Below are 17016 nucleotides of genomic sequence, written 5' to 3'. Positions count from 1 at the left end.
CCTGGGGCCGCCACCACACCGGCCCCACGTGCAGCCTGCAAGCGCCCTGGCCCCAGGCCCAGTCAGGAGGCAGACGCAGCCTCCACCGCGCCCAGCTGACCATCCCTGAGAAGAACTTGGATGCTTTTGAGGCCACAGCAGGCCCACAGGCCTCACAGAGGAAATTCTGTAAAAGCGCCCCGAGTCAGAATTGCTTTGAGTTCTTCCAAAGCCAAAGACGGCTGTGCTCTTGAGCAAAAGACGAAGCGGGCCAAGCACATCTAGGAGCCTCCCAGAGCCCAGCCGCCTTTGAGCGCCCCTCTGCCACCCCCTGGTATCAGAGCTTCTGCCTGAGCCTCTCTCTACCTCCACTAGGCAGCTTTCTAAGTAACTTCTACACCCAACATGGGGCTTGAACTCACGACCCCAAGATCAAGAGTGGCATGCTTTACCAAATGAGTCAGCCAGGTGCCCCCACCAGGCAGCTCTTTAAGCAATTTTTTCAGCCCTCATTCAAGCTGTGAACCAATTGGAAACAATAAAGCTCTCTGCAGAAGGAGAAAAAAAAAAAATTAAGTGGGATTTTGCTTTAAGATGGGGAGGAAAATGCCCTGCTGCCTCCAGCTTCCTGGGTCAACAAATCATCTCCAGAGAGTTGGTAATCCTATCAGTAAACACCTTTGGGGGTATCTACTCAGCCTCTAACCCTGCTCTTTGAGAACTCCCCTTTATGCCCCAAGAAGGAGAGCTTTTATCACAAATAGATGTTTGATTTTGGCAGATGCTTTGCATCTGTGGAAATGATTGTGTGGTTTTTGACCTTTATTAATACAGTGTGTTACACTGATTGATTTTCAGATGTTAAACCGACCTTGCATTCCTAGGAGAGATCCCACTTGGTCATGGAGTATAATCCATTTTCTACGTTGCTGGATTCAGTCTGCTAGTATTTTGCTGAGAACTTTCGCATCTGTATTCGCGAGGGATACTGGTCGCTAGTTTTCTTAGGTCTTCATCTGACTTGGAATCAGTCACTTCCAAAAGGAGGGCCATGGGAAGCACACACTTCTGTAGTAAGACCGAACCCCCTTGTCCCCAGGGAATTTGGAATCGGGGCACAGAGATGCTTGCGGGCAGGCCAGTTGCTAACTACACATAATGGCCAGGCAGCCGTCGCTTACCCCCAGCTGCATTTCTTCACATACCCCATATCCTTGGAATAAATTCTCCATGGTCTAAGGGCCTCTGGTTCTAAGGCTCTCAAATGCCAAATGCCCACAGGGGCCAGGCAGATAAATAAATTAGCAAAACAGCTGGGGTACAAGAGAAACCTGGAAGAGCACGGCCCTCTAAAGCAACTCGGCTTTAGCTCATCGTTCCCGGCCACAATGTGAGCCCAGTAGTAGTACCTGATGTTCCAGTTTTTGAAGAGAAGCTGGAAATCCAGTTCTTTCTGTGGACTGCCCTCATTTTTAATGGCTGGCAACTGGTTTTGGTTACTTTTTTTGAAGAGGTAAACACCAAAATACCAAAAAGTATAAAAAAAAAAAACCTGAAACATGAACAGTCGACTTCTCACCCAAGACAGGGATTCACCGTGCTCGAATTTTTGTGTATCCTTCCATGGAGTGTTAATTCCTTTCTCACACAGATGGTAGGATATTGTGTGCATTTCTTCGCACCTTGGCTTTTTCATATGCTAGTGACATTTCCATACCAGCTCATAAGGAACTCCTAATCCATTTTTACAACTTCATAGGATTCCATCCACCTTTGTGTGTGTGTGTGTGGACATACTAGAACTGAACCAATCCCATCACTGATGGACATTTAGGTGCCTTCCAGTCTTGGGTTATTTCAACATGTGGAGAATCACCGTTTGCATTTATCATTTCCCTCCTGTGTCTATTGGGAGGCGAGATCCCTAGAGGTAGAATTACTAGGTCCAAAGGCATAAACATTTCTAATTCGGATAGGTACTGCCCACGGGCCTCCACAAGCATGGTACCCCACTAGCAATGCATGAGAACATTTGTTTCAGAACTTCACTGACAGTGTCATCAAAAACATTTCATGTTTGTCAGCCTCACATAGTGAAAAGAGAGGAATTTCGAGATTCTTTCATACTTACTGGTAGAGATTATCTTTTCATGTGTTTAAAATGCCTTTTACATTTTCTTTTCTGTGAGATGCCTGTTCATATCCTTTGCCCATTTTTCTACTTTGTCTCTTATTTATTGTAGGAGCTGTTTATATATTAGGGAGATTATCCCTTTGTAAAATGGGCTGCACATAGATCTTCCCCAGTTTATCACTTGTCTTTTTGGTCATTTGTCTTTCGAATTTGCCTAGGATTTCTTGTTTTGTTTGGATTTTTTTTTTTTTTTTTGGTTGAGTTTTCGGTTTGTTTTTGCCATTCGGAGGATTTAACTTTTTTATATATAATCAAATGTATCTTTAAGGCTTCTGGATGTTGAATGATTCTCCAATGTTTCTGCCTTCTTATATGAATTCATTTTATACATCTAACTCGTCCTTAATCCATTTGGAATTTTGGAAATGTTCCTGGTGTACAGAGTGAGGTATGGAACTCGCTTTATTTTTTCCAGATGGTTACCCAGTTGTCTCAACATGAAAACATTTTTAAACAGTTCAGGGTAAACCACACATTTCTGCCAACGCGTGGGCCACCTTCTTGAAACCTCTTGCTTTGACAGACATGAAGTTCACATCCACTGGGAAAGCAGGGAGGTGGTTGCCTGAAGAAGAGCCTAGCTCTCCTGAAAATCTGCAATGCCCTTTGTACCGGCGTCCCACAAAAGAACCTTTTCCTGGGCAGCAAAGTGACCCTGGCCAGGGCTATGGGGCCTGCTCGAGTCAGCAGTCAAGGCTCTCCTTTACCCGACAGGCCGTCAGCTCACCTAGCACAAGGGCAGTGCCTCCAGAACACCAGCAAAGGACCGAGGTCAGAATCGCTGGCAGGGTCTGTGTCCTGGCTTTCCCTCCCCCCCAGGTGTCCCCAAATGTCCCTCAAAGTTCACTGTTTGGCCTCAGGACTCCCAGCAAACTTGGAATGGCCACGAGTCAGCTTTCCCACGGATATTCTCATGCAATCTCTTCCCTCCTCGCTGACCTGGGGGAAAGCAGGTGTCCCTGAAAGGATCCAAGGACAGAGAAACACAGCGAGGGCCAGTGCATGCTTCCATCTGTTCTTACTCCGAAATTTAAGGGCAGTCCCTAAGTCACTCGCTGTTGACGCTCCTGGATGCCACCCATCAACTGAGAAACAGCACAAAAGTTGGCCCGTTTCCGGCCAGGCCAATCACCATAGTAACGCCACCCACTGCAGTGCCCGTTGCCGGCCCTGAGGTCAGCGTTCACACGGGTCCCCTCCTATCATCCACACAAACAGCCCCCCAGTGGGCAGGTGCCCTCGTTCACTGCATTCTCACTGAGAAGGAAGCTGGCCTCAGAGAGGGTAAGCAACTAGCCCAGGGCCACAGGGCTGAGGTGGGCCGGAGATGTTGGCACCACCCAGGCAGGCTGACCTCAGAGCCTAGGAGCTCTTAGCCACAGTCCTGTGGGTCTCTATTTTAGGACAGTCATGATGCTGTGGCTTGATCACATGACGTTCCCTTTCACCTCCCCCTGGCCCCTGCTTCGGGCCCCGAAAGGGAAAGAGGCCTGGGCGTCGCCAGCGAGCCACATGTACTCGGCCTTTGGGAAACTGGTCTCCTCACCGCTTGTCTGAAAAATGAACTTTCCCTCTCCCTGAGCGGACACAATGGGGCCCAGGGAGTATCTGAGCTTCCTTCAATCAATACGGCACGACCACGAGGATGAACAATCTGCCGCTTACATGTAGCGACAGGCGCCGTGTCAGCCAGGGAAGCCGACACACAGACGGCACCACGTGGGCCCCGCGCTACATGAAGTACAGACGCCCACGACGGCATCTGCGCGGACAGATGTCAGCGTGCTGGGAGCCCGGGCCGGGGTTTGTGAGAAGTCACTGGACCTTCCACCTAGGTGGACCTTTCTGTATGTAAATTATACCTCGATCATTTAAAATAATGTATACAAGGGGCGCCTGGGTGGCTCAGTCGTTAAGCGTCTGCCTTCGCTCAGGTCGTGATCCCACGGTCCTGGGATCGAGCCCCACATCGGGCTCCCTGCTCCACGGGAAGCCTGCTTCTCCCTCTCCCGCTCCCCCTGCTCATGCTTTCTCTCTCTCTCTTTCTCTCTCTCAGATAAATAAGTAATCTTTTTGGGCGCCTGGGTGGCTCAGTTGGTTAAGCGACTGCCTTCGGCTCAGGTCATGATCCTGGAGTCCCGGGATCGAGTCCCGCCTCGGGCTCCCTGCTCAGCGGGGAGTCTGCTTCTCCCTCTGACCCTCTTCCCTCTCGTGCTATCTCTCATTCTCTCTCTCTCAAATAAATAAACTCTTAAAAAAAATAAGTAATCTTTTTAAAAAGATCAAAAAAATAAAATACAAGTCTAGTACAAGTTTTTTACTAAAAAAAATAATCTCCACAGGAAAATGCTGGCTTCTCTTGAAACAAGGCGTCCACCTATATCTTTTTTTTTAAGATTTACTTATTGATTTTAGAGAAAGAGAGAGAATGTGAGAGCAGAGGGAGGGGCGGAGGGAGAGAGAGAATTCCAAGCAGGCTCAATCCCATGACCTATGAGATCACGACCTGAACGGAAACCGAGAGTTGGATGCTCAACCAAGTGAGCGACCCAGGAGCCTCTGGCCTGTATCTTTAATTCTAAAAGTGTGTCCTAAAGTTGTCAAGATCCAGCTTTATTCCTTGTTTTTCTACTGCTCTCTCTCGATTCATTATGTTAGATTTCCTTGGAATTCCAGCGCAGGTCTGCAGTTCAGTTGTGCGTGTGCGTGTGTGTGTGTTTTCTTGGCTCTGTGAGGAACTCCAAAAAAAAAAAAAAAAACACAAAAAAAACTCACAAAACCCAGAATTATTCATCACCAAGTTGAGAAATCTGGAATTCCAGGACAAGAGCAGGAAACTCATTGGCATGGAATGAAATGAAGGCCAACCCACCTTTGAAGGACCCTGGAAATCCTAATGATCTCTCCATTCTTGCTGGGAATCTAAAGTCCCGGTGAGGGGCTTCCCGATGAGCAGATTCGGAGGGTCAGGCTTGCCTCGGTGGCAGGAGCTCCCTCCGAGAACGCATTTGCACCCAGACCACACGTGACCTCTTGACACCTTTATTGAGATGATTCACAGGCGGGCGGGCACTGGGGTTCGCAGACAAGTCAACCACCGCAGGTGAACCGGGAGCCGTGCGCCTGGAGGCACCGAGCGGGCCCCGCATGATTCCCACGCAGAGCCCTTCACAGAGAGACCGGGAGGGCGGGGTGGGCTGAGGGTGGGGGGGCTCCGAGTCCCGGGGCCTGGAACCACGGAGGCTGCTCGGACCCGCCCGCCCGCGGCCCAGAACCCCGGGCAGGCCCAGCCCCGGCGGGAAGCTCCTGGTCCAGGTGGGCGCTCGGGCCCCGCCCGGCGTGGGCCCCACACGCGTCTCCGAACCGCGTGGCTTCCCGTGCAGCGAGGGAGGGGATTCAAAGCGGAAAGGGACAGCAGCAGGACAGGCCGACCCCGCGGCTGCGGAGGCTCACACGCGCCGGCGCCGGGGGCCGGGGGTGCGCAGAGCGGCCTGGCCGGCGGCCGCGGGGAAGTAGTCCTCCGTCCGGTACAGCGCGGGCAGCTCGAAGGGCAGGGGCGCCGGCGGGTTCTGCAACGACAGAAAGCGAGGTGCCCCGTGAGCCTCTGGAATTCCCTCGCTCTGTGACCCAGGATTTCCAGTCGTAGGAATGACTTCAGCCCGCGGGGAGTGGTGCCCCTGTGACAACGAGGCCACGGTCCTCTGGTGGCACTGCCCGGCAGGGCCAAGGCCACCCCCTCCCCCCCCACGCGAGGGCGTCGGGCCACCAGCGCCGGTCCCCGTCCAGGGCGGAGCGCTGTCGGCGTGGGGACGCACAGGTCTAATAGAGAGGGACCGAGAAGGCAGGGTGTCCCTCACGCCCGCGTGTGCGTGCGTGCGTGCGTGCGCGTGAGCTCCGCGGGGCGCCCCGGAGCCGGGGCACAGGGCCTGCTGCCGGGCAACTGGGGGGCCGGCTGAGCGCTCTTTCACCGGGTCCCCATCGGTGCCGCATCGAGTCGGTGCCATCTGAATGTGTTACTTTTTCCAAAAAAATCAAAAACCATTTTTAAGAAGTGCTCGCTTCTACCTGGTGCGGATCTTTGTTGAGAAGGCTGGGAAGAAGAGATTTGCCATCAAGCATCCCTCCCCAAGCTCCGGTTGCTGAGACCCCTTCTGGGGAAGAAACCAGTTTCACAGAGGACCATGGCAAGCAGGGCTTCTCAAACGTGGCTGCACGGTGCCCGTCCTCCCCCGCCCCGGGAGAGCTAGGAAACGCCTCGGAGCCCCACCGTGCGTCTGAGGACACTGATCAGGGGTGTGGCCCGGCACCGGGGTATTTCGAAATCCTCACATGGTTCTCCTGCAGAGCCACGGCTGACCCCAATGACTATGGCCCTCTGGGAGGAAGGACTAGGCCCTGCCGGGAGATGGGCAGGTATGTGGGGCTCAGGGGTGCAGAGGGACGAGGTCCTTCGGCAGGTCTCCACTCGGCGTCCCTCTCGCCACCCTTCTCTTCCCCCCCCACTCCTTTGACTCCTCTCCCTTGACTGTCCCACCTCCTGGCCCCCTCCGGCTGAGACCCACTCTGAGGGGCCTGCAGGTGCAGGTGCAGATGCCAGGGCAGGGGTGGGGTGGGGGCTCTGGCCCGTGGCCAGCAACGGCTCCCCCAAAGCCCAGCACCTCTGTGTGCCCCGCACCACGCTGCGTGCATACTTGGCCTCCCCAAATACTTGTTTCCCCCAGCGACGCCCTGACCACCATCCCCATGGTGGAGGTGGAGAAACCAAGGCTCAGCGGGGGTGCCTGACCCACGCCCCACGTCCTCCAAGCCTCCGCCCACTCCACCACCAGGCCCTGAGAGCCAGCGCCAGCCAGGGCCCGTCTGCGCACAGGACGGCAGCCCCAGACAACCCGGGCTCGCTGGCGGGAGAGACAAAGGAACCAACAGAACTGCTATGTGAGGGCCAATGGTGGGGAGGTGCAAGGACCTGTGGAAACTGGAGGAGGCCCAACTCCCCCGGGGGGGCGGGTCAGGGGGAGGTTTCCCAGGGCTAGAGCAGGCAGGGCGGGCTTCCAGACTGAGGGAATGGCATGTCACAGTGCTGTGGCGGGGGAGGGAGGGGCACCTGGGGACTCCAGCGGCTCAGTCTGGACTGGGGCCAGGTCACTGTGTGGACAGAGATGAGGCTGTAAACCAGGGCCAGATCACATGGGCTCTCAGAGGCCATGCTTAAGAGCTTCATCCCAACGGACCAGAGAGCCACTGAAGTCACTAATCGGGGGTGTGTGTGTGGCATTAGGTGTTTTAGAAAGAGCAGAATTGAGGGGAAAGAGGGGAGCAGGGAGGAGGCTGTGGCCAGGATCCCCTAAAGGGAAGCAGCCAGGTTTAGGGTGGGAGTGCACAGATTCTCATGTCTGAGCCCCAAAGCCCTGAACTTTGCCCCACAGAAGGAAACCATCAAAGTATTTCAAGTAAGACAGAATGTGCTCAGGTGTCTGAGGACTACGTACCTCCCTGTGTCACCATCCCACAGCTGGAAAACCAGGATGAGCCATTCATCCTGGAGAAGGGCCAGCCTCCTGAAAGGGCGACAGAACATTCCATCTGTCAACCCTGGGTCAGCCATTCTTGGCTCAGCCTACCTGGGGGTACTTGGGGCCCAGGCCTACCACCTGCCCCCTTCTTCTAGCACCTTCCTGGGCTGCTCTCTGCCACCATGGATGGGATGCAAGGCCTCCAGTAGCTCCATGACCAGAGCACAACTGAAAAATGAGCCACAAGACACATCCCATAGCCTAAGGGATGCAATCTGTGGGTAGCCCGTAGGCTTAGGATCTCTTCACCCCATTTCTCCTGAAACTTGGTCATTGTAGTAATCTAGAAAATGTAACTTTCAAGCAAATAACGACAGCCTGAAGACCAGTTCCCTGGTCCTGACACATGGGGGTCAAAGAACATTTTGTGATTCTGAAATGACAGGTCCCTTCTGACCCTCAGGTCCCAGACAAGGGAAGGGCCCATGAAGGGCCAGAGTGGTGTCATCCGGACCCCCTTTTCTTTTTGAAATAGTTCCACCATTCAAAAGGCGGTGCCTCTGAATGGGTAAGACACCCCTCCCAGGGACGGGGCTTCTGGTTCCTCCTTCAAGGAAAGAGACTTCCAAAAAAAGGGAGAAAATCAATATAATTAGAACCAAGAAGTCATCCTAAGAGCCTCCTAGTGGCCCTGGACCAAACCCCCACCAACATCTTAGAGCACGGGGGGGGGGGATGTGGGATGGTGACTCACAGCTCGTTGGAGAACTGAGCCTGAAGTCAGCCAGGAAAGGGTGACCTATGATGAGCCAGGGGGCTCCAAATATGGCCTCAAGGGTACACATGCTGCTCTTAGAGAGTGGGCAGGTGTGAGGTGGACACGGGCCTGTCTGTCTAGCCACCACCGCTCTCTGGTATCGGCATCCTGATCTTGAAAGATCACTTGTGCCTGTGCCGGACCTGGCCGCCCTCCCCACCCCCTATGGCTCAGGTGGGGTCTGCGGGGGTGGGAGGCCTGACCCACCAGAGCTGTGACCCGGGGGCATGGGGGAGGATGGGCCATGACCACCTCTGCCACCACAGTGCAGGCCCTGCCTGGGACTGAAGCCGACACAGGGACGCAGAGCTGGGAGAGGGAGTGAGACAAAGTCCTGAGGATATCATTTGAGCGGCCGAAACCATTACTGCCTGAGGTCGGGAGTTACCCTGGGCCAGCTCCTGTCCATGAGCCCTGGACTTCTCTTGTTTGCTTCAGCCAAGTTGACCTGGGTTGCTGTCACTTGCGACCAGGTGTCCTAAAACAATAAACCCACAGTGCAGCCACTGAGTACTTGCAAACCAGAGCCTTGAATCAGCAGGTAAGGGCTGGTGTGCGAGGCTGAAGAACAGCCAGATGCCCCAGCTGTTGCTGGGAAGAACAGAGCACATCCTGGAGGCCAGGCCCCAGTCACAGGCACGTCAGGACACCATGGAAACCCAGTCCCCCACACCCGTTTTCCCCTGGATTCTCCAGGCAACCTACAAAACTGGGGTCTTCCTTGTGTCTTTGAAGGGGCAGAAGCCAGGCGACCAGGACGCTGGAGTCCACCAGGCCTGTCCAGCTCGAAGCCCAGCCTTTGCCCATCCCCAGACAGGCCCAAGTCTTTGGGGACAGAACAGCAAACCCAAACCCTTGGGAATCTCTGAGGGGACTTCAGAGATCTCTACCTCCCATCCCTCCTTCTACAGATTCCCCTGGGGGTGGGGGGGGGGGGCGGGCTGCCAGGTAAGCAAGGAGGAGTGTCCAACTGCAGGCTCCCAGCCCCCAGCCTGCAGGCAGGAATGTTCCACCAGCCTGGGTGGGACTGGTTGGAAGACGCGGCAATCTGACCCTGCAGGTCCTGGACTCGGCCACGCGCCCTCTCTCAGAGTCTCCCTTCACTGTCCCCTCTCCCCCTCTGCCCCCAGTCCAGAGCTCGCCTGCCGGCTTACTGCGCTGGGCCTGGTCTGCTCTTCCCTGTCTACCCACATCCGCGCATCCTCACTCCCACCCTGGACACCCGAGTTCTCAAACCTGTAGCCCACACACCAGACGGATGTGCTCCGTCTGCTTCATAATGTCTAAAAAATGGAATTAATTGCAAACATGCAAAAAATCAGGAGATTTCTCATGAACACCAGACTGCCAGCTTCCCTTGGAAAATCAGACGATCTGGCAGCTCCGGGCCCACAGCATCTCGTGGGCTCCAGGTGGCCGAGCTGGGGAGCAGGGATTGCTCTCGTGGGGCTCCAGATCCCTCCCAGCCACTTCGCCATTTCGACGGCCTGCTGCTGCCAGGAGACCCCTCACGGTTGGCCTCCCTGGTCATCTGCGCCACCAGGAAGCTTTCGCACAAGCCCCCATGAGGCCGCCACAGGACTGCGTCCGGGGCGGATCACTGTCTCCTAAGGCGAAGCTCACCCACCTCAGGGTCTTGGCTTTGCCCTGTGCCACCTGCCCACTTGTTTCCAGAAATCCCCACCCCCTCCTTGGAAGTCCTGGCCCGCCTCGTGTCTCCCTCTTGGGAAGCCCTAAGCGCACATCCTGAACCCTGGTCCGCTCTCAGCTCAGGCCAGGGTCTGCAAACTTGCTCTGTGAAGAGCCAGACAGTAAACACGTTAGGCTTTACAAGCCACAGGTCTCTGTCGCAACAACTCAACTCTGCCCTTGAAGGCCCACAGCAGCCACAGATAAATATGCAAACCAGCAGCTCGGCCGTGTGCCAGGAAAACTTCACAGAACAGTGGTAGGCCAGATTTGGACCCCCGGCCATGGTTTGCCCCTGAATGAAATCTGTCTTCCTAAAGAGATCAGGACAAAATTCCTTCCCTGTATCTCCCATATAATGGGCGCTGGGTGATAGGTCACCAGACCCGGGCTGGAGGATTCCGGGCCAGGCCCACTATGCTGACTGTCCCGGCCCGAGTGCTATTTGGTTGGCTGCCCTTGGGCCATCACTCCAGCTCCAGCCCGTCCTACCTCACCCAGCAGGCCACGCAGCAGCCCCACTCCTGGGCTGGCTTCTGAGGCCCACAGGGTCAGCCCCAGATCCTGGTCAACCCCTGGCGGACTGAGGCCCCAGGCTGACCTTGTGCGGGGGAGCTCGGGTGCCCAGAGGCCCACACTCCTCCGCTAGGTCACCAAGCACTCCCAGCTCTCTGGGGCTTGGGAGAGGCTCTTCCCAACTTCAATCACTATACCTACTGTGCCCTAGGCTCAATGCAGTGTGTGTGAGCCTCCCAGCCCTCTCCAAGGTTGGGTTTTCTCTGCCTCTTGAGCCTCACCGGAACTTAGCTGCCCCTCCCCTTGATAGGGCTGCACTTGGCAAGTGGCCTCCAAAGAGCAGAATATGAAAAGGAAAAGGAACTGCTCAGGAGGAACCTGGCGAACACTACCTGAGTCAGGTGGTCAAGGTCAACACCATCAGCGCTACATCTTGTTGACAGCCTTTGCCCTGGATGTGACGAAGGCACTTCACCTCTGCGGTCTTCCTCCCCAAGCCCATGGCCCGGTCTAACCACGAGGAAAACATCAGATCGGCCCTAATAGAGGGGTATTGTACAAAATACCTAACCAATATTCCTCAAAGCTGTCAAGATCACCAAAATCCAGGAAAGTCTGAGAAGCCATCCTAGACCAGAGGCGGCTAAAGAGGCATGAACTAAACAACGTGGTTGGTATCTTGGATGCAATCCTGGAACAGAGAAGGACATTAGGGAAAAACTAGCAGAATCCGAACAAACTGTGGGGTTTTGTTACTAGCAATCCATCGAGGATGGTCCCCCAGCTGGGACAACGCACCACAGTAAATAGGGTCATAACAGTGAGGGAAACTGGGTGAGCGGTCCACGGGATCCCTCTGTATTATCACAGCAACCTGCCTCTAATTCTAAAATTTAAAAAGCATAGCTTGGGGTGCGGGGGTGGGGGGAGAAAAGCAGCAGACAGAAGAAACAGCTCTATCTGCACAGACCGAGCCCCCAGCCTCTCCACAACCACAGTGACCGAGTACTGAGCACTTTCTGAGCACCCAGGTCTGGATGGGCCCTGAAGGTTCACAGCCCATCTGCTCTCACAGCCGCTGAGAGAGGCAGGTATCCTTAATCCAATTTTGCAGAAGAGGAAACTGAGGGTCAGAGAGGTACTTGCCCAAGATCAGCCGGTTGGGAAATAGCAGAGCTGGATTGGAAACCAGGTCCACCCAGCCCCAGCCCCGGCCTCCAGCCAGGACCCAGGAAGCCCCGGGGCTGAGCGGGACTGGGGGTGCGCTCTCAGTGCGGGGTTCGGGATGTCCCTTCATTGCTGGCTTTCCAACCTTAGGGACATCAGGAGCTCCCCCCCACCCCCCGCCCCACCTTCCAGCCGACTCAGAGATGGCAAACTGGTAGCCTTTGGTTAGCATCTGGCCCGCAGACATGACTGGTTTGGCTCATGCAAATTTAAACACGAGTTAGCTGCCAACATGGAAGAACTGGGGTGTTTCAAATAAATACGGAGTTCCTATTTCTCCTGAAAGGAGCGATCTGGCCACGCTGGGCCCCGCGTTCCTGTGGGGTGCAGGGAGCTGGCCCCTCTACACAGGGCATGTGCTGCCCGCTTGCCGCCATCCCCGCCCGGCCTGACTCACTCGTCCGCAGGACCTGCCGGGCCCCGTGGGCATCGGAGCCGGCAGTGGACCCAGGCTCACGTCACATCGCTCAGACACGGGGCTCCCGAGGAGCTGGATGGAGAAGGCGTTGCTTCCCGTCCCTGGCCCTGGGCCCCATGGGCTGGGAACCGCCAGCCTGGGGCTCCCGCCAAGCCCAGCGGCTGCCTCCCTTACCCCCTGGCTCCCCTGCGCACAAGAGCCCGGGAGGCAGGCACTGAGACCGTGGAGGACAAGGCAGGCTGGGAGAGGAGAGGGTAGGTCACATGCCCAGGGTCACCCAGCTGGGAAAAGGCCGAGCTAGGAATCAAAGTGGGCTCTCATGAGCTTTGGACCCTGTCCCCTGCCACCACCGGCCCACGGGACCTTCCCCTCGGTCCCAGCCTCCCTGCTCCGTCCCGGCCCAGGGCTTTCTGCACCTCAGGCCACGCCTGGCTATTCTGCCTGCAACGTTGTGTGTCTGCTCCAGGGCCCCAAGTCTTCCAGAATGCTCTGACAGCTGTGAGCAGAGCTCCTCCCATCTCTCTGTAAGCAGCCCCTGCATGTCCAATCCTGCCTGAAGGGCCGGACTGGCCAGGCTCGCCGTGCCTGCACGAAAGCTGTCCCCCTTCCTCTCCGAACGCTCCCACCCAGCTGGGCCACCAGCCCCAACCTCCGCCAGCCCAGGGACCGGAGCAGCTGGGGCAGGCTGCTGAGGCTCTGGTGACAGAGGGACGGGGCTGGGGGCTCCCACAGTGCACGGCCCCTGCCCAGAAGGATCCTAGCATCAGGGACAAGCTGGTGCAGCCTCGCTACGGGTGGATGCTGACCCCAGGCAGCAGCTCTAGAAGGTTCGTGGATCCCCAAGGATTCTGCTTTTAGCTGGAGGAAAAGCGTTAACATGGAAACTAGCAGAGGAGGAGCCCCGGGAAGTCCTGCCAAGATATGGCTACTAAAGTCCAAACTCGCGCACGGTCTGGGAGGGAAGACAGGACGGCCAGGTGGGAGGAGTCCTATCATGGCCTCCTCCAGAACTAGACCCGGGGGCCCCGCTCCAGACCCATAGTCTGATCTCTCCACCCTTGACCCCGACTCTGCTGTTGCAAGCCGGGCCCCTCCTCCCTCAGGGCCCCTCTTCCCGGAGCCCTGGCTCCCCCTCCAGCTGATGCTTTGCACTGGAGTCCTCCTGTCTGAACTCCGAGGGCCCTGGGCTTTGCTCCTCATGCCATGGCCACTCGTGGAATTGTCTGACTGCCATGTTCTTCCATGTGTATTTTAAAATATTCTGTTTTTTTTTTTTTTATTTTATTTATTTGAAAGAGTGAGCGAGCAAGAGAGTGAGCACAAGCAGGGGGAGAGGCAGAAGGAGAAGCGGGCTTCCCGCCGAGCAGGGAGCCCGATGCGGGGCTCGATCCCGGGACCCTGGGATCACGACCCGAGCCGAAGGCAGATGCTTAACTGACTGAGCCACCCAGGCGCCCCTACGTGTGTATTTTTAATTGAGCACCCGCTATGTTCCAGAAACCCAAATCTGCACAGGTATCACAAAGCCCTTCTACGGATGGGCAAACTGAGGCTTTCAATAGTTATGTGACTCAAAGTGAGGCCCACCCACCGCCCAAACTGGACGCCCGCAGCCCCCCCGTCCTCAATCCCTTCTGCTAACTCTTCCCAGATCCCTCTCCCCGTCACCGCTGTCGTCCCATCGCCCCCAGCTGAGGCTCTTGCCCTTAACCCGTTCTCCACATGGCAGCCCAAGGGATTGTCCTAAGAAACAAATCTGATCCTCTGGCCAATACAACACTTAGAAGATAATGCGACCCTTCACCGTCGCCTACAGGCCCTGCCACTGAGGTCACTGACGGGTACTCGTCCGGCCAGACCCAGACCGCAGCTGTGTCCCGCGTGGCCTCCACTGGGCTGAGTGTCTTTACTAGTATTGTTGCTTCTGTTCGGTCGTTTGCATCCTCCTGTTTTTGAATGAAATGCCACTTCGCTTGAAAAGATAGATCTCCAGCTTCTTGTTTAAAAAATCCGGAGCTCTGGTGCACAGAGTGGTGATGACAAGCTGGTGCTGAGCTCTGCCAGCCCCTTTCGGAGGGGACCCGTGCTCTCACCTCAGCCACCTGCCTGGCCCATAGAGCAGGGGTTTGTGACCCCAGAACCCTATGGTCCAGCCTGACTCTAAACTCAGTCTGTCACCTCCCAGCACTCATAACCCTCCAGCCTGGAAATCTGTTCCTGGACTTCCCCAGGGTCCGTCTTGACTCAGACCCTTGCACCTGCTCGTCCCCCTCAAGGCTTTGCCCCTAGGGTCTTCTCATGCTGGTGTCTTCCTTCCGACCCTCCTAAGGGGACCCCCCCATTTCACCGGTCACCCTTCCTCCCCCACTGCACCACGAAGGAGCATATCCTGTCTACCTCTTTCCTCAGTCTCCCCACCAGGCTGAGCTCCACGGGGATGAGACCTGTGTCAGTCTTCAGGGCCACAGCCCCAGGGAGGCGAGACTCAGGCGAGAAGTGAATGAACTTGAATGTGCTCAACACCTGAGGCAGAGCAGGAAGGGCCGGCCTCTTGCCAAGTCAGGGCTCAGAAGCCCGAGGACAGTGGTGACAAGCATCATCTCCAGATGGGGACACCTGAAGGGGCCCCGTTCTGGAGTCCCCAGGTGTCTCGAGGCTGGCATCCCTGCCCTGCCAGGTCCGTGCCCCACTACTGGAGACACCAGATCCTTAAAAATAAAACAGACTCAAAGCAATGTGCTGGCCTGGAGGGGAGCCTGGGGCGGAAAACGGTTGTCTACGAAAATTCTGGTGAAATCCAAGCCAGGCCAGAAGTTGAGTGAATAGGACGGTGTGTTGGTGTTGAGGACGGTGCCTTCGTGGTGGAAGATGACAGTGAAGGAAAGTGATTAAGGGGCCGACCAGAACTCTGTATTGCCTTTATGAGCTTTCTGCAAATCTATAATCATCCAAAAGAGAAACGTCATTGAAAAATAAATAAATAAAGTGCGCCCACAGCAGCATCTGCAAAGCCCTGGGCCAACGACACATATAAGAGCTATTGAATAGTAACACCCACGTCGTGACAATAACAGCCGCTAAACCTTACGTTACTTAAAATCACGGCTCACGACGACCCCGTGCAGAGGTTCTGACTGTAAATCCCACTACACAGATATGGGGACTGAGACTCAGCAGGCTCAGGACCTCAGTCAGGGTGTGACACTTGCAGGTGACAGACAGGGCCGGCCGCATGGGTGTGCCCCCCTCCCCGGGCAGTCACCCGGGCTCTGCTCTCCCTCAGTGCTCTGCTGTCACTACCTGGGAATTCTTAATAAGCTCTAACAAAGGGGACCTGCGAATTCTGCAGCCTGTCCTCGGGTCTCTGGGCTCCCAGGGTAGGTGTTCACGCCTCAGAAGGGTCGCTCACAGGTGGCTCCATGGGGAGCGTGGGGCCAGCACCCTTGGCCGAGGAAACATCACAGGGCAAAGGGTAGTCACCGGAGCAGTGGTGAATTAGAGGGAGGCCATCGGTGGATGGATGTGGGTGGAGCCAGGACTGACCCACTCTCGGCACAGAGCAAGGAAAGGGAGTTTCTTTCCCAGCCCAGAGCATCAAACCAGCCACCCCCTCCCAGGGGTCTGCTCAGTTCAGCAACCGCCTTGTCAGATTCTCCGCGGCCCGACAGGAGGCACGCTTATGCCCAGAGTCCAGGCAGCGGTGGTCCACCTCCAGACGAGTGTCTGTGGCCTCTATCAACAGTTGGCCAAGGTCCCCAGCCGGCTACTGTCATGTGCGAGCCGTACAGTTCTCGCTCTGATGCTGGTTATCAATAGAATCCTTGGAGGTTTTGTTGGCCGGCCTCAAAGGTGGTTGGCTCCACAAAAGAATGTTGAAAATAGCACCAATTAGCTCTGGGAAGCAGAAAGCAAACACAGACTCGATCAACCATTCTGTCAGGGTCCCTAACGTGGGTAGTGGTTCTCCATCAAATAAACAAGCCATTAGGGCAAGAACAGAGGCATCCACCAGAACCAGCAGCTGTTGAGAAGCCGCCTCCATGCCGGCCCCATGTCCCTGCCCAGCGTGGAGAAAGACTCTTGCCCCCGGGCTGAGCAGCCATCTCCCGAGAGCTGACGGAGCCTGCCTCAGAGTCACGACAGACTGTCGCCTGTCCCGGGCGTCCAGGCAGCCTTGGGAGCCTCCTCTCAATCCACCCTTTCTTCAGACCCAGCTGCCCTCAGAGCTCCAGTCTGGGCTTACAAACCTCGGCCGGGCCTGCCTCCTCCGAGCAGGCGGCCTGGGCTGCGGCCACCACATTGATGCCATCCCCGAAGCCCTGGGACTCGCCTTGGGAAGCCCTTTTCCAGGAGCTTGCCCCCCATGCTGTCCCGGTCTGATCAAGACATTTTATCCACTGGGCCCCCTGAGAGTGACAAGGGATGATTTTCAAGGTCTGGAAAATAATATCTGAGAATGAGAAAAAGAAAGTGGGCTCGAGATGGGCAGAGCAGGAGGTAACTGGAGACAGGGAAGGAGACACAGACAAAGAGGGAGAGCCGGAGGGGGGACAGAGACACACCCGAGAAAGAGGGAGAAGTTGCGGAAACAAGATAGGGGAGACTGAAAAAAAGCAGAAATAGACGGAAGGCAGGAGGGGAAGTGGGAGAAATGGAGAGAGAG

At 55.9% G+C, this 17016-nt stretch overlaps 1 protein-coding gene across 8 annotated transcripts in view; it reads right to left on the bottom strand.

Moving 5' to 3' along the window:
- Positions 1-5201: 5201 nt before the first annotated feature.
- Positions 5202-17016, bottom strand: part of BCAS4 (breast carcinoma amplified sequence 4) — a 55807-nt gene continuing 43992 nt past the window's right edge. For 5 of the 8 annotated variants that reach the window (XM_027624118.1, XM_027624120.1, XM_027624119.1 and 2 more), the window contains one exon: positions 5202-5742. In XM_027624118.1, coding sequence (XP_027479919.1) covers positions 5623-5742 — 120 coding nt within the window. In that variant the 3' untranslated portion in view covers positions 5202-5622. Of the gene's footprint in view, positions 5743-7662; positions 7732-13707; positions 16248-17016 lie in introns of those variants that run through there. The other 3 variants (XM_027624116.1, XM_027624115.1, XM_027624117.2) reach the window with 3 other exon arrangements.

Source organism: Zalophus californianus, chromosome 8 (assembly GCF_009762305.2).
Source record: "Zalophus californianus isolate mZalCal1 chromosome 8, mZalCal1.pri.v2, whole genome shotgun sequence".
Taxonomy (NCBI): Eukaryota; Metazoa; Chordata; class Mammalia; order Carnivora; family Otariidae; genus Zalophus; species Zalophus californianus.
Note: the sequence above shows the minus strand (reverse complement) of the source record. Positions and strands in the feature narration are given on the sequence as shown.